The 22794-nt window shown below is 43.4% G+C and overlaps 1 protein-coding gene across 3 annotated transcripts in view; it reads left to right on the top strand.

Annotated features, from left to right (window-relative positions):
• Syne2 (spectrin repeat containing nuclear envelope protein 2) overlaps positions 1-22794 on the top strand; it is a 296837-nt gene that overhangs the window by 98193 nt on the left and 175850 nt on the right. For all 3 annotated transcript variants that reach the window (XM_087911749.1, XM_087911748.1, XM_087911747.1), the window contains exons 20-33: positions 1442-1600; positions 1913-2086; positions 3545-3679; positions 5409-5567; positions 7542-7753; positions 7905-7995; positions 8757-8872; positions 9963-10089; positions 11302-11459; positions 13355-13502; positions 14498-15099; positions 18249-18428; positions 19981-20131; positions 21775-21933. In XM_087911749.1, the coding sequence (XP_087767875.1) occupies positions 1442-1600; positions 1913-2086; positions 3545-3679; positions 5409-5567; positions 7542-7753; positions 7905-7995; positions 8757-8872; positions 9963-10089; positions 11302-11459; positions 13355-13502; positions 14498-15099; positions 18249-18428; positions 19981-20131; positions 21775-21933 (2571 nt within the window). The remainder of the gene's footprint in view (positions 1-1441; positions 1601-1912; positions 2087-3544; positions 3680-5408; positions 5568-7541; positions 7754-7904; positions 7996-8756; positions 8873-9962; positions 10090-11301; positions 11460-13354; positions 13503-14497; positions 15100-18248; positions 18429-19980; positions 20132-21774; positions 21934-22794) is intronic.

Raw genomic sequence — 22794 nt, 5'->3', positions numbered from 1 at the left:
TGATTGGCTGGGATTGCAATCACCAGACCAGGCATCTCAGAATTTTCTTAATGAATTACATAAGCTCTGTGAACTGTGGTCCGTTTTCATTCCTGTGGCAAATATTTTTAGTAAATCATTGGCCTGCTAGTAACTTGTTTTGCAGAGAAAGTATATACATATATACATTCCTATAGTCATGTCTTTCTCTACTTATATTCCTTAAAAAAAAGAGAGAAAAAAAGGAAAAAAGAAAGAGGAAGAAGCAGAAAGACTACATCCAGGCAGTAGGTTGAATTTTCTTGGAGAATTCATTTTCATTGAGACTTTATATTTTACATAACACTTTCTGATCCATCTGGAATTTCCTTTTTATGTTGCATAAAATGTAGTTTTAAAAGATCTTTTTAGTAGTCATTTTCTCTAATACATTTATTAATTTTCCTTCATTGACTTGGTCCTTAATTGACTAAGAACAATTTTATTTTCAAAAGTTGTTATTCTTCCCATTGATTTCCTCCTTATGGCACCATATGAGTTTTAGTTTTTATTTTATTGGAATGTTTATGAAGAGTATTCTGTAAACGGTCTTGTCAGAATCTGATTGTGTTCATATAATATTTCAGGTGTTTTACTTATTTAAATTTTTCAAGAATATTTTCTTTAAGATTTGTTTATTCATTAAAAAAATTTTTTTTTGAGATAAGGTTTCTCTGTGTAGTCATGGCTACCCAAGAATTTACTATATAAACCAGGCTGGTCTTAAACCCACAGAGGTTTGCCTGCTTCTGTCTCCTGAATGCTGGGGTTAAAGTCATGCACCACTACACCCGGCAAGATTTGTGAGTGTGTGTGTGTGTGTGTGTGTGTGCACACACATGTGCACGTGTGTGTGTGTGTGCGCGCGCGCCCGCGCGTGTGTGCTCACGTCTGTGATGACCGGCGAGGGCGTCATCCTCTGAAGCTATAGTTACAGACAGTTATTAGTCATCTGATGTGGGTGCTGGGAACCAAATTCAGGTCCTCTGCAAGAGCAGCAAATACTCCTTACCACTGAGACATTTCTCCAATACATTTCTCTCCTTATTTATTTATTTATTTATTCATATTTTGAGGCAATATCACTTGAATTCCAGGTTGACCATGAACTTGCTGTGAGCCAAGGATGTCCTTAGCTTTCTGATCCCCATCTTGACTACTTGAGTGCTGGAATCACAGCCATGCCTCACCCACCTGATTCTATGCTGTTGATAGAACTTGGTTTCATGCATGGGAAGCTCTCCCAACGGAGCTACATCTCTAGTCCTCAAAATGTGTTTTTAAAATCAACATTTTTTTAAATACAAGCTTGCCTCATTCTGAATTAATGAATTAACAGTTACCATTTTCCAGTTTACTGGTAGAAGTTAGTGTGTGGCTTAGAGGCTGATGATTTACTGTGATCTCTGATTTGGTTTTTTAGCATCTCATCGCTAAAGGCTCCATGTATGAGGAACTTCTGGCCAGAACTGAAGATACTCTACAGATGGACGTTCAAAGTGCTTCGAACCTGGAGTCCTTCCAGAATGTTCTCAGAGCCAGGCTTCAGGCAAAGATTCAAGAAGCCAAGGAGGGAGTCCAGGTCTTCAGTTAACGTTTCTTATTTTATGAATTTATTGCTTAGAACCAAGTGATTGATGAGCGGGCCAAGAGGAAGATCTGGCCCAAATCTTGGAAATATTTTTTAAAATATTAATTTTACATTATATTTTATTTCCTTATAATTTAGAGCATATTGGAAAATATAGAGATGTTTTCAATTATATGTTTCTGTGCTTAACTGTAAAATATAAACTGCTTCTAGAATAAAAAAGATTGGAAACTTAGGGAGTTAGTAAGTCACTTCAGCCGTTCACTTGAGAAGTTTTTTACTTTTTTCCCCTTGCCTTCACAGATCACCATGGTAGAGTTGTCTGCGCTGTGGAAGAACACAGCTGATGAATCTCAGGAGCTAGACGCCAGGCTAAAGGTGGAAGAGGCACAGAAGGACCTTGAGTCCCACATCACCAAAGCCCAGCAGTTACTTGGGCAAAGGGAGCGCCCTGGTGGACTCATCGCAAAGTACAAGGTGGGAAGTTCGTTCCCATGGGGAAGTTATCCTCACCTCCTCATGGTGCTGAGGTGAATACTTCCTTCACAGAATGACGTGCCATCACTGTAACTTGCAAAGTCTCCCCACTACGAGACATTGTTCCCCTGATAGTATTAAAAATAGATACTCAAGCGGAGAACAGTACACACAGCACTGCTGATTCCAAGATGGGGAAGAATTTAGTTTCTCTGGCTTTTTAACTTGAAAATGAGCATATTAATTCAGTACAGCCCAGGTCCCAGATTTGCTGAGGCTTTAAGTGAAAACAGGTGCCTAGAGGCGCTTTGTTTAAACTCTGTAAATGTAGAAGTTTTTCATAGACTTAAGAACCCAATAGCATTGTTTTGTGTAAGGAGAGTTTGCAGCATTTTGGTTGTTGTGGGGTTTTATTTATTTATTTATTAAATTTTTGGGACTGTTTATTTTATTGGTTACTACGTGTGCATGTGTACCTATCTATATTATGTGCACATATCTATATTATGTGTGCACATCTATATTATACATGTGCATATGTGTACATATCTATTATGTGCATATACCTATATTATACATGTGTGTACATGTACATATTTATATTATGTGTACATGCCAATATTATACATGTATGTATACATATATATTATGCATAATAGTTGTTTTCATTGTGACATTTTTAAATGAAAATATTTTTCTCTACCCTTTTTCACTCCCTTTGATCTTGTCTTCATCTCAACTAGTACCCCCTGTGAGTGTGTGTGTGTGTGTGTGTGTGTGTGTGAGAGAGAGAGAGAGAGAGAGAGAGAGAAAGAGAGAGAGAACACCTGTACAACTTGCCAGTGGTGCACATCTGGAATCTCAGAACTCAGGAAGCCAAGGCAGAAGAATGAGGAGTTCTATCTTTCACTACATAGCTGTTTTGATAACTGCTGGGGAGAGAAGGGCCTGGGGCCCTGAATTGTGTTGTGTCTACAGTAGGTGCTTACTAAATGTGTATTGTGTGGATGAATGAGTCTCTGCCCCGTAGTTGCCTTCTCCAGAATCCTTCCTTCCTTCTGTGGATTTCTCAGCCCGTCTGGTTTCGTTCTGTCATCCACTGGTTACCTGAGCCAGGTTTCTACTCTCAGAGAGCATGCTTGGGGAGGAGAAGATGCAGGTCCTGCAAGTCTGTCTCTAGCTGTTTGCTGCAGCTCTTTCCCTGGGGTGGGACCGCCTGTCTACGGACTGGCCTTGGGCAAGACTTTGAGTTGATGGTGAGGTAATGGTGCCTCCTGACTGTATAACATTGCTCATACACAACATTAAATATTTGCCACACAAATCCTACATTAAATGCCTCCTGTAAATCTTCAGGTGGTCACCATCAACTCCCCTTCTGGTTCTCCCTGCTAAAGACATACCAAATTAGTTCAAAGAATCTGGCAATATCATCCAATTTCCATGTTTTTTTTTCAGGAAGCATTAGGAATTTTTAATACCAATAGTTTGGCCAAGTATCTGCAAGCTGTTGAAGAACTGAAGTGCAGTGTCCCAGGTGATGCCAAGCTGCACCTGGAAGAGCAGTGTCAAGCCGCACGTGCCAAGTGGGAGGTGAGAGCAGTGTGGGCCTTGGGCTTGTGGCTCTGGTGCTGGGCCTGTTAGTCATCAGAGCCATTCCGGCTTCCCCCGTCTCCTCCGTGATACAGCCAGAGGTGCTGATTCCCGAGCTCTACCTTAACTAGTGTCTAAATCAGCCAAGGACAATGCTTTATAGATCTGAGACAACTGGAGGAAGAGGAAGGGAGCCTACATTCTTTCTTTCCCTGCCTCTCCATAATGTCTCAGCAGCAGCATGTCTCTCTAGTATTGGAGACTCCATGACTCCCTCCTCCCTGGGCTCCACCAAGGCCTCCAGCCCAGGGGTGGAGCTGCTTTCTCCTGTTGCTTTTCTCTAGATTGCCTTTCCTGTCTTGGTTTGACTAGTCTGAACTTCCATGCCTAGAGCCATTTAATATCCCCAGAATGAAAAGCAGAGCATGTTTCTAGGTTCCTGGCTGGATTCTGACTAAGATAATATAGTAAAGCATGTTCCCATGCAGGTTTCCCTAGTGAAACAGGGAGAGGCTTGGTGGAGGTAAAGCCATGACCCTGGGTAGGTTCCTAAACTTTCAGGAACCTCACTGGCAAAATGGGAATAGCACAATTTAATTGGCAGGATTGTTACGAAGATTGTTACAAATAAGTCATAGGTAGTATATTCAATAAATGATTATTGCTAATAGATGTTTGTATCTAATCAGTATAGTCAGCTCTCCATATCTTTGGGTTCTGTGTGCATGTATTCAACCAACCATGGGTCAAAGACATTTGAGAAAAGACTTGTGTCCATTCTGAGAGTGTACAGCCCTTTCCCCATCCATGATTCACTACACAATAGAGCACAGCAGCTGTTTACAGAGCATTTACATTATATTAAATGTTATATGTCATCTAGAGATGACCTGCAGTGTATGAGAGGGTGTGAGGTAACACGCAAATGCTACACCACTTTCTGTAAGGGACTTGAGCTTTCTCGGATTTTCTGCTCCCCAATGGGGAATGGGTTCTGGATCAAAGATGTTCATGTAATTAAATTAAAACCTATCAATGGTTTTCCTGAAAATTTATTTTTGATTTGCTTTTTAGACAGGATCTCATCTGTAGCCTTGGCTGGCCTAGAATTCACTGTGTAGACCAGGCTGACCTGGAACTCCCAGAACTCTCTGCTTGCCTCTGCCTCCCGAGTGCTGGGATTAAAGTTGCGTGCCCACCACTTAAGCATTTTATAAATGGGCTTCTGATTTAGAGCAGCTTTTGTTTTAGAGAATTGTGGCAGAGGTAGTTGAGAGAGTTCTAGGGCAGGCATTGTCCCTGAGAGTGAGCCAGAATGGAGGTGGCACAGTCACTAAAGCCCGTGCTTCCTCAGGTTCATGCCCTCCCTTGCCATGCTTTGTGTCTGCTCCAGGGATCAATCCAGGACACGTCCATCTGTTTGTTAGATCTCCTTAGACTCAGATGTATCTGCTGAGTGTATTCCCCTCGGTCTGTAGCTTGTCTTTTATTTTCTCAACAGCATCTTTTACAGTCCAAAACACATTTTTTAGTTGGCAGAAAGAAAACAAAATAGGTTTATGGATTTGGAATGTTTTTCAACATTCTTCCTGAAGGTTATGAGGTTGAATGAACACACTGTGCAAGCTTCTCTGCCTTCCTTTTGTTCCTGTGGCCATTTTGCTGTAAGCAGAAAGAGAGTTCAGCCTATTATCTTCTCGTGATTAATACACTCCTCTGTTGTTCGCAGCCTCTCCATCGCGAAATTTCTGTGTATATCCAACAACTAAAAATAGACATTGAAGAAGAAAAGCTGAGAGACAATATTGCAAAACTTGAAAAGCAAATAAATAAAGAGAAGAAGCTTCTCCGCCGAGGGAAGACCAGGGGCCTCGCCAAGGAGCACGAGGTAAAGCCACCCCACGCCCACATCTGTTAGCCTTCCCGTTCACTGGGTAACCACGGTGTAAGTTCATGGCCTAGGATCGGCTGTGCTGTGAGATCATGTTAGCCTGCCCATTCCCGTGGATGCGACTCTTCCATGGTCTGGGCTCTCACAGGACCCTGTGCTTTCTACCCATCTGACCTGAGAAATCTCAGCCACCGGTCTTGCTTCCTGTTTCTCTTGTGATGCCTGGAGACCTCCTGCTCCGGAGACTGGCTGGTCCCAACTGTCTCAGCTATTGCTGCAGTACGGATGTTTTTGTTTGTTTTTCTGTTTTTGTTTTTGTCAGGAGACAGGGTCCTTAAAAGTAGAGTTTGTGAAAATGAGCATTTGAGTCAGACAGGATCGTGGGGGCCAAGCCAATGACCTCCTCTTTCCTGTCTCCTGCCTCTTTGATGTGATTTGTGTGGTCGATAGCTCTGAGGCCTCTTTTATTTATAACTGTCTACTTCTGTGACTTTCACAGTGTTTGTTACCCTCCCTTACACAGATATAGAGATACCTATATATATATATATGTGTGTGTGTGTGTGTGTGTGTGTGTGCGTGTGTGTGCGTGTGCGTGTGTGTATCTATATGCATAAACACACAAACACACAGGCTGTAAAAGGGGCTGTAGTTTTATTATCCTTCACAAATTTCCCCATCTTCTTCTCTTTTCCTAAATGTTTTAGTGTTTGGACAGGAGAGCCTACATCTTTCACTTCCATCCATCCTAAGCCACTTTATACCCTTCAGATTGTTTATTCATCTGTTTCTGATCAAGCCTGCGTTTCTCTCCAGCAGTGTTTCCCTGGTCTCTGAAGTCTCCCCCTGACTGGTGGCTGTCACAAATGTTCCTCAGGGACGTCAGGCGCATGTGTCTAGAATGGAACCAGTAGCCCCACCTCTCACCCTTTGCTTCCTCCTCTCCTCGCGTCTTGATTATGAATGGCTTTGCTGTCTCAGCAGTCTTCATCTGCCCTGCCACTGTAGCCTCGGTGACCGAGCAGCTTGGTTCCATTAGTCCAGCCACTTCTTCCATCTTTGCTGCTGCACCTCCCTTGCTTTGTTAAGAAGAAAATGGCTTCATCATCTTTCACCATAGCAGTTTGCTGTTTGGGGGCCGGGGACAGGGCTGGGGATTGAAATCCAAAGCATCACGTACTGAAGACAGGAATTCTACTAACGCAGGGATATCCCCAGCCCCAGAACTAGCCTTTCAAAACCCAGATCCCATGTTACTGGGTCCCAGTGGTAGCTCTCTCCCCTCTCCAAGGACAGCCCCATCTCTTTAGAAGGCTCCAGGACATCCCTTCACCATCTCAGCTTGGGCTGAGCACTCCGACAGCAGCAGGGCACCTGTGCTTTCAGAGCATTTGCTACCTGTCATCTTCCGTCACTGGTGGAGATGACGCCTCTGTGACAGGTTTGTGTTCACCCTCACCTTGACAGAAGCTGAGTTCCTAGGGAGATGGGTTTCTGGGCATGCTCATGGGGGCCATCTTGACTGGCTGATGTATAGGACTAGAAACTCCTTCCTGATTTTCTGCTGTGCCGGGCTCTGCTAGTAACCTTGAGACACTTCATCCTTAACTTGCTTTTGTCAGGATGGTTGACTATATCCACGGGCAGAGAATCTAGACTAGTCCTCCGTTCACCATCAGAGCTCTGAGTTCCTTCTGCATCCAACTCGGTTGGCTTCCTGCGTGAACCAGGCCGGTTGTAGTGTGCTCTTAACATCACAACGCTACAAACCGTTGTCTGCCTGTTGATTATTGAACTGGGACTCCTTTATCACTTTGGCTCCCATTATCACTTTTCCCTAGTACCTGTTACCATGCCTAACTCACGGCAGGCGGTCCATAAAAGAGCATGCTGTCAGTCACAAGCACACGTGGAGTTTCTGATCACGTGTCCATCACTGAAGCTCGGTTCATGCCTTCTTCCCTCCCGAAGGCTTGCTTCTCTCCGGAAAGTGTGGCGTACCAGCTAGAACACCATGTGGGTGTCTTGAGGGTGCTGTGCGAAGAGCTGACTTCACCAGAGAGTCAACAGGAATTGAAGAGAGCACTTGGAGATTACGAACAAAAGATAGAGAGACTTCTGAAATGTGCTTCCGAGGTTCACATGGCCCTGCTGTCCTCCCAGGCAGGCGCGCTGAAGGAGAGGTTGGTACTTTGTAAGAGGAGCCATGCTACAAAGAACAAAGCTAGAAGAAGCCTTTTGTGCAATCAAACGACATTAAATGTGATTCATGCTTTTTAAGTTTCCATATCCCCCCCATTCTATTTTAATATGCAATCATGATTTCCTTCCTAGGGGTGCCTTGACCACACCTGAGAATGGCAGAAGGGATGCCCACAGCAAGGCGCTGCTTGAGACACCAGATAACCAGCTGCCTACTGAAAAGGTGTTGAGCGCAGAGGGGTGGGGATGGGGGTAGGGTGGGGATATAGTTCACAAAGAAACTCAGTGTAGAAGGCTTAAGTGTACAGCCATTCAGTTCTCGTGAGGATTTGTTTGGTTATCTGATGGTTTTCATTAACTGAGATTTCCCACTTTACAAAATGCGAGGAAGACCACCCCTCAAAGAGTTAGAATGATGCCCGGCACAGCGGCACTGTGCCTAGCAGTCTTCCGAGAGTACCAACAGTTGCCCGCAAAGTCCGAAGACCAATTGTGTCTGCTGCTTTTGAGGTTGGATGAAGCTGACCGTGGTCTTCAAAGACAACTCCATCATGCTCTGATGAACTGGGTCATTTGGCTTCTTAGTAGAATGTATTTTGTCTCCCTTGGGAACTGAGTTTGCAAAATTGTTTAAGGTAGAGAAACTGGCATTTACTGTACGGCACCATGCAGGGTGCCAGGCAGCAGGTGTTGGGAAGGAATGGGGAATGCCTGTTTTCAGGGCTGTTGCTCTTGACTGAGCCCCTGAGGTCTGATGCAGAGTCTGCATCAGGAACCTGACTGTCCTCCTTACCAATTAGAAGACCACGGTTGGCCCAGCCAGCGTCCTCTGTCCTGTAAGGTTTTGCTCTGAGTGGAGACATATCAGAGACTGTATTCTCTCCTGATTTTGGATATAAAGAACCAATAGTACATCTCTGAGCATTACGTTCTCATGTAAATGTGTCTGAAGTTTTGTCTTTATTCTTTTTCATATTTGCTTAGGCAATGGAACCCGTCAAAAACTTTAGCCGGACACCGGAACTGAAACCTCAGCAAGAAGGAAGGGCTACGGAGAAGGAAGGGAAGGATTGCAGCGCTCTAAGTGACTTATGGAAAAGGTGACTTCCTCCTAAAAAGTGGAGAGCCACTGAAACTCTTCCACCAATGACATGTATTTTACATACACATGCACATGTATACACACATACATATATGTACATATACATTTATTTGTGTGTGTGTGTTCTGTTCTCTCACATACGTTCTGGGGATTAAATTCATAGCATTATGCTTGGTGTCAGACACCTTTAACTACTAAGATATTTTAACATTTAGCATTTATTATTGAACATTAGTTATTTGAAAGCTTATTTAACATTAAGGGTTTTAACATTAATTCGTTTGTGATGTGGGTGGGTGCAGGTGTATGGAGACCGAGGACAGCTTCCACTCTGTGGGTCCTGGAGATCAAAATCAGGTCATCAGGCTTGGCAGCAGGTGCCTTTGCTCACGGAGCCATTTCACCTGCCTGAGTTGTGTGTTTTTCAAACTTGTATTATTCTTTAGTTGTAATTTTGGCATTTGGCCCTAATTTAAGCAGAAATTCCTTGGGTATTTTCTCATGCACAGTTGATAGTAATTTAAAAATATTTCTATCTTATTTTTAAATTAAGTAATTTTTAAAAGTTATTTAATTTTTGGTTAGCAAACAAGAAATGGGTGTAGCATGATTAATAAAAGTTCAGAGATAGAAATTGGAGTTCAACCGGAAGGTCAGAAAAGTAAGACAGCCAGCCCCTGGCTCTTACCTCTACCTCAGTCTGAAATGGCAATCTTGCCTCCAGGAAACTCAGAATGAGGCTGTGTGTGAGAACTGTCTCCTCCCATCTTATACTGCTCCCTAGTGCTGGGATTAGAGGCATGCATCACTACTGCTCAATTTCAGTGGCAAATTAGTGTGGCTACTGGGATTAAAAGTGTGTATCACCACTGCCTGGTCTGTAAGGCTGATCAGTACGGCTGCGTTATTCTCTGAACTTCAGACAAGCTTTATTTATTAAAATACAAATGAAACACCACTATAAATAGGTTTCAGTGTGTCATTTTCATGTAAATGTATATATATCTCATATATATCTCATTATACTTTGCGCTGCCCCCAGCACCCCTTCCCCATACTAAGCAATGCTGCACTTCATTGTCTCCCAGGTATGATACACAGAGAGAAATTCTTGAGCGGCACCTGCAGGACACCAAATCCAGGCTCACGTCTGACTTTCCTAGTGGAATGGAAAGGAGCAGTGATTGTCTGCAGGGTGAGCTGGCAGAGCTGCAGGTAATTTCTGAAAATGGCGTTCCTCACTGGGGTCAGGGGCACTTGTTGCTCTTTTAGAGGATGGAAGTTCAGTTCCCAGCATCCATGTTAGGCAGCTCATTGCCTTCTGTAATTCCTGCTCCAAGTGGTCTGACAGCACCCTCTTCTGGATTCCTTCCCCGCCACACACACACACTTTAAAAGAAAAAAGAAGCCAAGAAAAGGAATTAGAATAGTCCAGCAGTACAAATGTTTAATTATAAGCCATAAATGAATTTCATTCACTTTTTTTGGCGAGTTTTTTTTTTTTCACTTTGTAGACCAGGCTGGCCTTAACTTTACAGATCATTCTGCTTCTGTCTTGTGAGTGTTGGAATTAAAGGTGTGTGCCACTATGCCTGGCCTTTCATTGATTTTTTTTTTAAATGTATCTAGAAACAGGGTTCATTCCAAGTTTTCTTTGGGTTTAGTATGTAACAATTTTCTACTTAGAGAAAATAGAGTACCTGTTATTTCATGTGTGTGTGCGTGTATATGTGCTTGTGTGTATGCATGTGTGCATGCGTGTGTGTACATGTGCTTGTGTGTATGTAGTTGTGTAAATGTGTGTATACATGTGTATGTGCTTGTGTGTATATATGTGCTTGTGTGTGTGTGTACATGTGCTTGCCCATGTATGTGGAAGCCAGAGGCTAGCCCTGAGTGTCTTTTCTAACACTCTCCACCTTATTTTTTGAGACAGGGTTTTCCGCTGAACCCAGAGCTCCTAGAACCCTCCTTCCTAGGTCCTCCTGTCTCTGCCTCCCAGTGCTGACATGGCAGAAGTGTTGTCTGTGCTCAGCTCTTTACCTGAGTAATGGGGATCCGGACTCAGTTCCTCATGCTGTGTGGCAGACACTTCCCCAACTGAACCATCTCTGCAGCTCCCGTACTTGTGTGTGTATGTGTGTATGTGTCTGTGTGTGTGCGCATGTGTGTGTGTGCGTGTGTGTGTGTGTAAGAATTCAGACTGTCAGGCTTGATGACAGGTGACCCTATCTTGATCTTTCTTCCTGATCCCTGAGTGAGGGTTGTATGCCATTGTTCCCTGTTCATTTGTGGATGGTTGATGAACATTGCAAACGCATTTTCTCATGGGGCGCTGTATCTGCTCACAGGTTGGCGAGGGTCTGGTCTTGTGAGGGAAGGGTGAGTGAGCCTCTGACCAGTGAGTTGACTCATTGTTTCACGTAGGTCTTCAGAGCAGACGCCGATGCTCACTGGAATGAGCTTGAAGCCACTTCACTGACTCTAGAAAGTCTGGTGAGTGACACGGAGAAGCCCGCACTAGCCCAGGCCAGAGACGTATTAAAGGAAAAAGAACACGAACTTCTGAAGCTTCTGAACACCAGGTACCGCTCAGGTTTGCTGATCGGTAAGAGTGTGAGTCACTGTACGCAAGGCTGCCACTATGCCCTCAAAATTCACATAGTTTGCACAACCCAACAACAGATTGTCCCGTTAATGCTGTCTCTGTAACAAATAAAGCAAGCGAATAAGGGAAGAGGTTTGTTTGGGCCCAACATTCAGAGACTGCCGACCCTGGACGCTTGGTCCTGATGTTTGGGACCATGGTAATAGAGAAGGCCATGGTGGCTGTGCTTGGCAGAGGAAAGGGGCTGGAGTCCCCCATCTCCTTCACGGTCATTTCCAGTGATGCCCAGGGATCTGCCTTCCTCCCACTAGGCCCCATCTACCAATGGTTTGTCCCATCACCACACAGTGTGCACCAGGTGAGGCCAAGTTGCTAACACCCAGGTCTCTGATTACCGATAAGGAAGCAGTTACCAAAAGAGGTGATGTCATACTCAGGAGTATTTTCTAGTTTCAAAGGCCATGTCTCCCCTTAGACTTGGACTTCTCTGAGTTACAACCTTTCAGAGCATTGACTCCTTCATTTTTAAAATGACAGTGTTGACAGTGTTATTATTGTCCTACATAGAACCCAAGGGTGGGGGCTGGAGAGATGGCCCGGCTGCTAAGAGTACTGGCTGCCCATCCAGAGGACCCGATTCATTTTCCAACACCTACATGGCAGCTCGCAAATTTCTGTAACTTTAATTCCAAGGAATTCATCACCTTCTTCTGGATTCCATGGGCATGTTACACATACATGCATACAGGGAAAACACCCATACACATATAAACAAACAAACAAACAAACAAATAAGTGAATGAATGAATGAATGAGGTTGAAGTTTGTGTCCCCAGTGCGTATTCCTGTCTTACATGGGAAGCAGCCAGCACTCAGAGAGTCTGTGTGTTACACTTCCTGATGTTTTAAATTATTATCAGTGGAGCCTGTTTGTTGGGCCCCATTTATTTTCATACTTCTGAAAAGCAATTATACTTGTCATATGGGAATATCACAATTCCATAATTGCAAAAAATCATTCTGAGGCTTATTAGTTTTCACACCCAAGCTAAATTTCATTGTTATTCTTGTATTTCAAAGAAGAAAGCTTTGTGTTTCCAAAGAAAAATGTTTAGCATGCTTAACAACAATTTTCCATGGTGCGTGGCGTCTGTTGGACTCTCTAGAAGGTTTAGGTGCTGGCACACACGGAAGAGTGGGGAGAAATGGTGAGGGATGGCATCGGAGGGCTGAGGCTGCAGCTCGGCTGGCAGAGAACTCGCCCACACACAAAGCCTTCTTTCCTGCCCTGAGCACCCTGGAAAGTGAATGGAGGGCTGTGCCCCTGTAATCCTAGGGCTTGGGATCAGAGGTTTGAAGTCACCCTGGCTACATAGCAAGTTCAAGGCCAGCCTGGGCTACATAAGACCCTGTCTCAAAGATACAAAACAAAACAAATTATCAACACTAGAGAAGTGAGTTGTGGTTGTTTCAGGCCGACAGGACGGTAGTTAACCCAGGTTTCTTACTAAATAAATGGATGAACGAATGGTGTGTGTGTGTGTGTGTGTGTGTGTGTGTGTGTGTGTGTACTTGGATATATTTTTTTGACATTTTATTTTAAATTCTGATTTATCTTTATTTTAGTACTGAGGATCAAATAGAAAGCTTTATGCTTGCTGGACAGCAGTTTAACACTGCTATATCCCTGTCTGATTTCTTTGGCACTTTAGATCTGTGGGTTGGGTTTTAATGTGAGGGTTTGTACATGTCATTATATTTACTTTTACTGGGTAACCATTTCCTTCTTTCGGCTAAATGGCAGTGTGAGCATGTTTTTATAGGACAGCTTTTGACTGTTTTCCCTTCGCATCTGGTTTGTTTTACCCGCAGAATGGAGTCACTGGAGATGGTCCTGCAGATCGTATTGCCCCTGGAGAAGGAGTGTGCTCTCCTTTGTGGCCCCCGTCTGCCCTTCTGCACAGTGGCTGTCCAGGACCTGCATCCTCTGAAGGTTGATGGCATCTATCAGAATCTGCAGGTGAATAAATTTTCATATCTTATACGATCTTCACTTCTTCAGATGCTTATAGATGTTCAAAGATCTTTAACTTTTTTTTAAGTCATAGTGAGATTTAGAGTTTAAGCTCTAATATAAATACCTTAATAATTTATACTTGTTATTCATTTCTCTTTTGTTCTATTCCTTGAAGTTTAGAGGTAGGTACCAGGGAGTAAGTAAAGGGATATTTTCTTTCATTTCAAGATAAAGCCTTTCTTCGGAATGTCTTCAGTGACTGATTTTTTTTTTTAATCTGCATTAGTGTCTTGCTTGCATGTATGTCTATGCTAGAGTGTAGGGTGGAGTTACAGTCAGTTGTGAGCTGCCATGCAGATGCTGGGAATTGAACCCGGGTCCTCTGGTAGAGTAGTTAGTGCTCTTAACCACTGAGCCATCTCTCCAGCCCAGTGACTGAATTTCTAAACACTGCAGCTGGCTCACAGGTTGAAGTTGGCATATTCTTCAATTTACTCAACCCTGACCCCATTTAAAATATTTCTCCAGTCACAGACAGGTCACTTCAATGCTGGCCTGTTAGTAATGTCTTTGAAGCAGTGTGTCTATGGGTAATTCAGATGTGAGGAAGGTGTTAGAATAAGAAATAGTTGGCATTGGCTCATCTGCCATTCCTGATTCTAAAATGTTCAGCTTTGGTTAAACTCAGAAACATTTTTTGTAGATCAAATTTAGTCAGCACTTGGTTTTCTCTGTCTTAGTTCTTGCCCTATGTGTTTACGTGTGTGTGTGTGTGTGAGAGAGAGAGAGAGAGAGAGAGAGAGAGAGAGAGAGAGAAAGAGAGAGAGAGAGAAAGAGAGAGAGAGAGAGAGAGAGAGAGAGAGAGAGAAAGAGAGAGAGAGAGAGAAAGAGAGAGAGAGAGAGAACACAGACATGCATGAGTATGGTGCATGAGATTCGATCCAGGGCTGCTCTTTCTCTTTTCACTGCTTTCGTTCTGTTTTACTTTTTAACCTTAGGATACCCGAGATTCCATAGCAAAGCAGATCAGACTGTGTGCCAATTTAGAGGAACCGAATGGCTCTGTCCCAATGGATTTACACACACTCGATCAGCGTGCAATTCAGGACATTGTGCTGAAATGCAGACTCCAGCTGGAGACCATGAACCAGAAAGTAGAGATGAGTGAAGATGCCCTGAAGGCGCTGGAGGGTTTTTTGGCTTCTCTGAGAGCAGCGAAGCTCTCTGTGGATTTCCCTGCAGGTCCTCCTGCCGCAAATGCAGCTGAGGATACTCTGGCAGTGGGAACTGTGGAGGAAGACATCCTCCTGATGAAGGAGAAGGCCGGGCCTTTGGATGAACGCTTGAGGATGCTAGGCATAAACATCAAAAATGCCAAGGGAGGGGAGTGCACCACCTGTGAGGAGCTTCTTGGTGCTTTGTCAGTAAAGTTCTCAGACTTGCACGGCCAGAGTAAACAGGAAGGGCTCACCAAGGACAAGACCTTGTTGGAGGCTTGTAGTTCCAGAAATTATGAGCTCTTTAAAAATATTCAAGACATCCAGAATCAGATCAGTAAAATCGGACTTAAGGATCCCACCGCCCCAGCTGTGAAACATCGGTAAGAACAGTGACATCCACGGTGGCCCTTGCTGTGTTTCTAGATACTTCTGGATCTTTCTGTTCCTATCTCATCACGCTGGTTAGTCAGTTCTGCATCACTTTCAACAGACTTCACGAGAATTTGCTTTTTATTGATAAAGTTCCTCTACAAAATGTTCATTTTCCCCCCTCTGCAGTATGTCTTTTCCTGGACATGGGAGGCATGGAGCGAGACGCTGGTGAAGGACTGAAGTTCTTGGTCCTTCATTCTTCTCTGTGTATTGTGGCATTCCCTTAAGGGTGAAAGCCTAGCATGTCCCATGTTAGTTCATATATGCCTCAGCTGCTCCTCTCAGTTCTGTTCCCCTTTTCTTAGGATGAAATACTGACCAAAGGGGCCCCACAGAGAAAGCATTATTGGCTCCCAGTTTGGAAGGAGGTCATGGCGGGAAATACTGGCCACGGCTGCTCAAGGAAGCTGCCAACCGTGATCAGAGAGCAGATAGCCACAGATGTTAGTGTTCGGGTCCCTTTCTGCTTTTGATTCTGTACAGGAACAGGGATTGATGCTGCCCACAATTAGTGTGGGTCTTCACAACTCAGTTGCTCTAATCTAGATCGTCCCGCACAGGTGTGAGGGAATTCTTGCTCCTTTCGAGTGGACAGTGTCAGCCATCACAAACTGAAAGGATCCGTGATTGAAGGCTACATGCCATCGCATGTCCTTGTATACCTCAGTTCTGCCCACAGGGTTAGAGTCATGCTGAGTTTAAAGGGGCATTGTGGGAACTGAAGGAGGTTGGCAGTAGACAAGCCATTTTCATTTCAGCATTCAGAATATGGCTGCCAGATCACTTGCGAACACTGAGGTATTAGCAGGAGTTGCTCTTGTGGAATCTTCCTCTTCTTAAATATTCCAAACCTACTCTCTATCATTTTAGCTTCTCTGACTTGGTAGTCTCTTAGGAGTTTTTAGCTCACCCAAGTTCCTTAGTAGTTATTATTTGATATACCCTTCCCTCCAAAATTCCCCCTCAGGCCCAATAAGACTTTTATCCTTAACGTGCCCCAGTGTGTAGTGAGGTATTGAACTAATCATTTGTGTAGTTATTACTTCAATAAATTTTAATTATATGTTCACCAAAAGTAATGGATATTATTAGTAGGAATCAAGAATCAAGAGCTACATGTATATAAATGGCAGTTTCATATTCGTGTAGCCATGAATATAATAAATAGATGTCCCATGCCCAACAGCTTAGGGTATTGGGAGTGGTGCACTTAACAAAAGAGGCTCGCGAAAGTTCTCGACTCTTCTAGAGCCCGTTAGTCCCTAGGAGGGATAGGATATGTAGTGTGACTGGAGAGGACAAAACCAGACGAGACAGAGCTGAGTAGGGAAGGAGGAAGAGGTGGCGGTGGCAATGTGGCTGATATCTCTGTGAACACAAGTGCATCGAGTAAAGTACAAGAGCAAACTGGGCGCTGGTGGCGCACGTCTTTAGTCCCAGCACTCAGGAGGCAGAGGCAGGCGGATCTCTGTGAGCTGAGGCCAGCCTGGTCTACAAGAGCAAGTTCTAGGACAGCTAAGACTGTAACACAGAGAAATAAAACAAAACAAACAAAATCAAAAAGTCCAATAGCAAGACTTGTAACTCCCTGGGGAAGAGCCTTCCAGACTGAGGGATCTGTTGTACAAACCCAGGTTTGAGTGTGGAGAGGCAAGAAAGTGAGACAGTCTAGCCCTGAGGGGAAGGGAAGGGAGTTGGTATGTCAAGGCCAGGATGGGGTTTAACTCAAGTGGGACTACATGCGACTCTGGCTTCTTCTTTGAGTGACCTGGATGTCATTAGAGGGTTCTAAGCAGCAGGCAATGATGTGGTTCAAACCATCACTGGTGTTCCTTAGCTGATATGCCAAACATAGACTATGGGAGCCTAGGAGCCGCTATACAGGTGAGGGAGGATGATGGTACATGGACCAGGGGTGAGGTAAAAAATGTTTAGGTGCTGTATGGTTCCCAGGGTTTGACCTGAGAAGCTGTAAGAATGGAGTCACCGTTAATGCATGAGAAGGACTGACATTTCCCAGCTGCTGAATGACAGATCAGGTGTGCTCCTTTTTAGAAACGACAGGTGTGACGTCCCCATTTGACCGTCTGGTAGCCCTCTCAACATGACTTAAAGATAAATGCCATCAGGAGAAAGGTCTGAGCTAGAGATGCACCTCGGAGTCGTCAGTTGCTGCTTAAAGTCATGAGGTTGACTGAAACTTGCCAAATAACTGAGTTTAGATGCCCTGGAGGAGGTCCAAGTTGTACCTGCAAGGGTACTCTAGGAGATCACAGGAATAAGGAAGAGCTAGCTGAAGGTTGGGGGCCCAGAGAGATCAAGAGGGGCTTGGGAGCCTTGCCCAGGAGGAAGTGACCACCTGTGTGAGACGCTGCTGGCCAGTGGAGGAGGAGGAAGATCTAGACAGAGCTGGCATTTCCCATGTGAGGGTGCTAAGAATCTCAATTGCGGTTTAGGTGAATGAGTAAGGTTGGAGAGGCTGTGAGAAGTGGGTTCCCGGGTGAGCTGGAGGTGAGGAGGTAGAACTGGGCAGTTGCAGTTTACATTTACGCCATGGCATTCTTTCTCCAGGCTTGGTTTTCAGGATAAACCCTTAGTTAAGTGGCTCCTTTTTGAATCGGGAGAGCTTTTTGTAGATTAAGTTGTGTGATGGCCTGTTGTCTCCTTCTTGCTTTGTCCCCCACCCTTTCTTAGAGGCCTTGGTTTGTCCAGCCACCTACCTGTTCCTATCCTGTGTTCTCCACAGGCACACACATGCTCTGTGTGTTTTTTCTCATATGTACATACATACATACATTCACCAAGGGGAAAATGTTGTTGCTTATGGCTTTGTATCTTTATTATATTTAATTACAATGCCAAATAGTATTCTGGTAATGCAAAAAACCCTCTGATCTCTGTAATGAAGGAATAAATTCCTGTATTTATTATTCAGGAATTCCTTTATAGTAGGAATTTTTAATTTTGCCATTGATCTCATGATCTCATGAAAGCACAATCCTGATGTTTCCCATGGTTTTTGTTGTTGTTGTTGTTGTTGTTGAATCAGCTATGCCAACAATTGGCTAATACATTTTTTTAAAATTCCATACCCAAGGAGAAAATCATTGCTCAGGCTGGATAAGGACCTAGATGGATTTGAAGAAGAGAAGATATGCATACACCAAATGGCTAATTCTCTCCCGAAATTCAAAGACGGCCACGAGAAAGTGGTGATTCAGCAGTGTCAAGATACAGCAGCCTTGTGGGAGAGCACAAAAGCTTCTCTCACTGAGTGGTAAGAGACACGTCGCTTCTGAGTCTGAAAACGCGTCTGTGTAGTTAACGTTCTGAAGTGTTTGCTTTGGAACCGTGTCCCCTGGATGTAGAGAAGCAAACATAGGGCTTCCTGCTGGAGCTCTCAGGCCACCATCTGTCACATGCGGTTCTGGTGGTGCCCACCTCTATGGCTGGGGCCGCTTCCTTCCCTGTGTCCTTCAGGAAGTATATGACCTGTTTGCTGTGGGAAGTCCTCGAGCCGCCATGTGCCTTTCCTTAAGTCTTTGGACTCTTATGGTTCTTTCTCCACCCTCCCTTCAGCATGCCCTGTGTGTAGATGGAACCTGTATATAAGGAAGCCATGATCAAACCCGTCTGTGGCATATGATTTTGTTTAATTTCATAGATCAGGGCTTCCTTTAAAGCCCTAGGACGTTATACTGGAAACCAAGTTAACCACCATATTCTCTGAACTATTTTACTTTCTAAAAAGGTTGAGCTAAGAATGAGTGGAATAGATTGTCCCATAGGTGGGTTGTGCAATAATCTGATTTAAATTAATCTCTGATAATGCTAGGGAGGGGCTGTCATTCCAACGGGTCTTATGGTTGATGAGACGGAAACCTGGTCCTGTTGAGATGTGCTCCCCAGAGTTTACATGTGTTGACATGTAATCCTGTATATTTCTCAGAATTTACATGTGTTAACATGTAATCCTGTCTATCTCCCCAGAGTTTACATGTGTTGACATATAATCCTGTATATTTCTCAGAATTTACATGTATTAACATGTAATCCTGTCTATCTCCCCAGAGTTTACATGTGTTGACATATAATCCTGTATATTTCTCAGAATTTACATGTGTTAACATGTAATCCTGTCTATCTCCCCAGAGCTTACATGTGTTGACATATAATCCTATATATTTCCCAGAGCTTACATGTATTAACATGTAATCCTGTATATCTCCCCAGAGCTTAAATGTGTTGACATATAATTCTGTATATTTCTTAGAATTTACATATGTTAACATGTAATCCTGTCTATCTCCCCAGAGCTTACATGTGTTGACATATAATCCTGTATATTTCTCAGAATTTACATGTGTTAACATGTAATTCTGTATATCTCCCTAGAGTTTACATGTGTTGACATATAATCCTATATATTTCCTACATGTATTAACATGTAATCCTGTATATCTCCCTAGAGTTTACATATATTGACATGTAATCCTGTATATTTCCTAGAGCTCACATGTGTTAACATGTAATCCCATATGTTTCCCCAGAGCTTATGTGTGTTGACATGTAATCCTGCATATCTCCTCAAAGCTTATGTGTGTTGACATGTAGTCCTGTATAGCTCCCAAAGCTTACATGTGTTAACATGTTAGCATAATTAGTAAAGGTACGAATTTGGTGATTATTTATACAATCTGTTTGCTATATCATCATTATTGGTAATATGGCCAAGCCATGCGGAGAGAGTCCTGTGTGACTCGTGAGTAGTTACTCCAGCACACACAGTGTTATTTTCAGGCTCCTCTCCCTCCTTGTTTCCTGCACAGCCTTGAACAGTGTGGAAGTGTTCTGGAGCTGTTAAAACAGTATCAGAATTTTAAAAACAACTTGACAGCTTTGATTCAAAGAGAAGAGGCCATCATCTCCCAGCAGGCTTCCTACATGGGCAGGGACAACCTGAAGAAGAAGGTGGCAGAGGTGAGTCCACCCTGCCAAAGAACCGTCCTGCACGGCCACTTGGCTGATGAGCCCGACAGGAAAGAGGGTGTGATGAATCCCCTTGAAACTTGCTTTAAAAGAATCTAGGGGGCTGGAGAAATGGTTCAGAGGTTAAGAGCACTGGCTGCTTTTCCAGAGGTCTTGAGTTCAATTCCCAGCATCCACATGGTGACTCACAATCATCTGTAATGAGATCTGGTGCCTTCTGGCCTGCAGGTAGAACACTGTATACAAATAAATAAATAAATCTTTACAAAAGAATTTAGTACTGACCGTTTTACTACGTATTTAGGAATTTATCCAGAGTATCATCAGAGATAGAAATAAATCCCTTTCTAAGTTGGTAGCAGGTCACTTCTGTTTGGGCTTTAGTGCTGGGACTGTGGCTCCCCCAGAGCCCAGGGTCACCCACTGCTCCTGTCCCAGTGAGCCCCCATGCAGGCATGAGGATTGTAGGACATCCTCTCTGTTGCTAGCAGTCAAGGGCTTTCCAATTCCTGCATTCATTTCTGTAAAGCTGAGCCAGCCAAATTTCGCGGTCGCCTGTCTGTGTTGATGGCTTCACTCATCTCCGCTCTGTCTTGCTGAGGAGAACAGCATCTTTTGGACACTAGATGTCATTATTTTCTATGAATTTACATGGTAGAAAGGAATGCACCATACTGTTTGCTCTATGACCGTACATCAGAATGATGCCTCTCCCAGTGACTCATGAGCCTTAAGCCACAGGGCTGTCAAGCTGTCACAAGTATGACGTATAGTCTTCTTGATGCATTTGATTATTAGAAAGTGGTTTTATTAAACTTCCTATTTATTTTTAAATGATTTTTAATTAGTTGGTCTTACATAGAGGGTGTTTTGCCTCCATATATGTTTGTATATCACTTTTATACCTACTGCTTGCAGAGCAGTGGTTCTCAACCTGTGGGTCACGACCCCTGGTAACCTATGACCATTCACCAGGGTCGCCTAAGACCATCAGAAAACACAGATATCTACATTACTATTCATAATCGAAGCAAAGTCGCAGTTATGGAGTCACAGTGGAAATAATTTTATGGTTGGGGGTCATCACAACATGAGGAACTATATTAAAGGGTCGCAGCACCAGCAAGGTTGTGAGCCACTGCTGTAGATGCTAGAAGAGGGGGTTAGATGGCTTGGACCTGATGTTACAGGCAGTTGTGAGCCACTATGTGTGTGCTGAAAATCTAACCAGGGTCCTCCAAAAGAGCAGCTGTTAACTGCTGAGCCAGCTCTTCAGCCTAAATAAATCTTAAGTGTCCATTGGGTAAGCAGAACATTTCCACTTGTGCTGTGATCATTTTTGTTCATTTTATGTTTATTTACTTAAAGAATGGGAGTGCATGAATGTTGCAGAACACAGGTGAAGGATAACCTGTGGAGGTGGGGGTCATTTGTCCTTTCACCTCGGGGTCCCGGGGATTAAACAGAAGACTGTGAGGCTTGGCAGCAAGGACCTTTCTTTACTAATCCATCTTGTTGACCTTTGTGGTCATTGTTTAGGTTGAATAATAAAAGAATTGTTATTCCACTTGCTTCTTTCTGCATGCATGGTTTGAATATGTCAAAATACATTTTTTGCTGGTTTTTTTTTACAGATTGAAACTGTCAAAGAAGAATTCAATGAACATTTAGAAGTTGTAGACAAGATAAATCAGATTTGTAAAAATCTACAATACCATCTAAATAAAATGAAAACCTTTGAAGAGCCCCCTTTTGAAAAAGAGGCTAATGCTATTGTGGACAGATGGCTGGATGTATGTAATAAGTTCATTAACTAAAAATTCTGTTTCATGACAAATTGATATTAGGGGAGACTATCTTTAGTCTTCTTATGATACTGAAAAGTTAAGCTGTCATTCTTTGTCAAAAAAAAGAGTAATATGTTATTTGTAACTTAGGAATTAATTTCATCTCAGAGTTAGACATTACAAATGGAATTTCAGCCTTCCAGATGTGTGTGTGCACGTGCGCATGCGTGCACGCCTACCTGCCTGCCAGGTGTGGTGCTGTACAGCTATAATCCCAGCACTTGGGAGGTAGTGACAAAAGAAAAGTCAGGAGTTGGAGGTCAGCCTGAGCTGCATGAGAGCCTGTCTCAAAAACTAAAAATAGCCAGGCACAGTGGTGCATGCTGTTAATGCCAGCACTTGGGTGGCAGAGGCATGCTCCCCTCTGTGAGTTCAAGGCCAGTCTGGTCTACATAGAGTTGTAGGTCAGCCAAGGCTTCATAGTGAGTCTTCACCTTCAAAAAGCAGAACGTTAAAAACTGTACTCAACATATTGAAAATAAATTTATCAACATAGCCTTCTATGCAGGATCTTGAGATTCAACTATATACTTGTTGCCTTTGTGGTTTAGTTGGATATCCTTAGAAGTTACAAACTAAGAGTTTTCAGTACTTTCTGTTTAATTAATAAATTTATTTACTTGCCTACTTATTTTTTATTTATTCATTTGTTTGTTTATTGAGATAAGATCTTGCTATGTTTTAACTTACTATGAGCCCAGGATGGCCTCTGACTCGCATTGGGACTCCTGCCTCAGTCTCCCCATACCTATCCAGGCATGGAGAGCCATGTGCCACTATGCTGCTTTTGAGACAAGGCCTTCTATG

Source organism: Myodes glareolus, chromosome 11 (genome assembly GCF_982192425.1).
Source record: "Myodes glareolus chromosome 11, mMyoGla1.1, whole genome shotgun sequence".
In the NCBI taxonomy this organism is placed as follows: domain Eukaryota; kingdom Metazoa; phylum Chordata; class Mammalia; order Rodentia; family Cricetidae; genus Myodes; species Myodes glareolus.
Note: the sequence above shows the minus strand (reverse complement) of the source record. Positions and strands in the feature narration are given on the sequence as shown.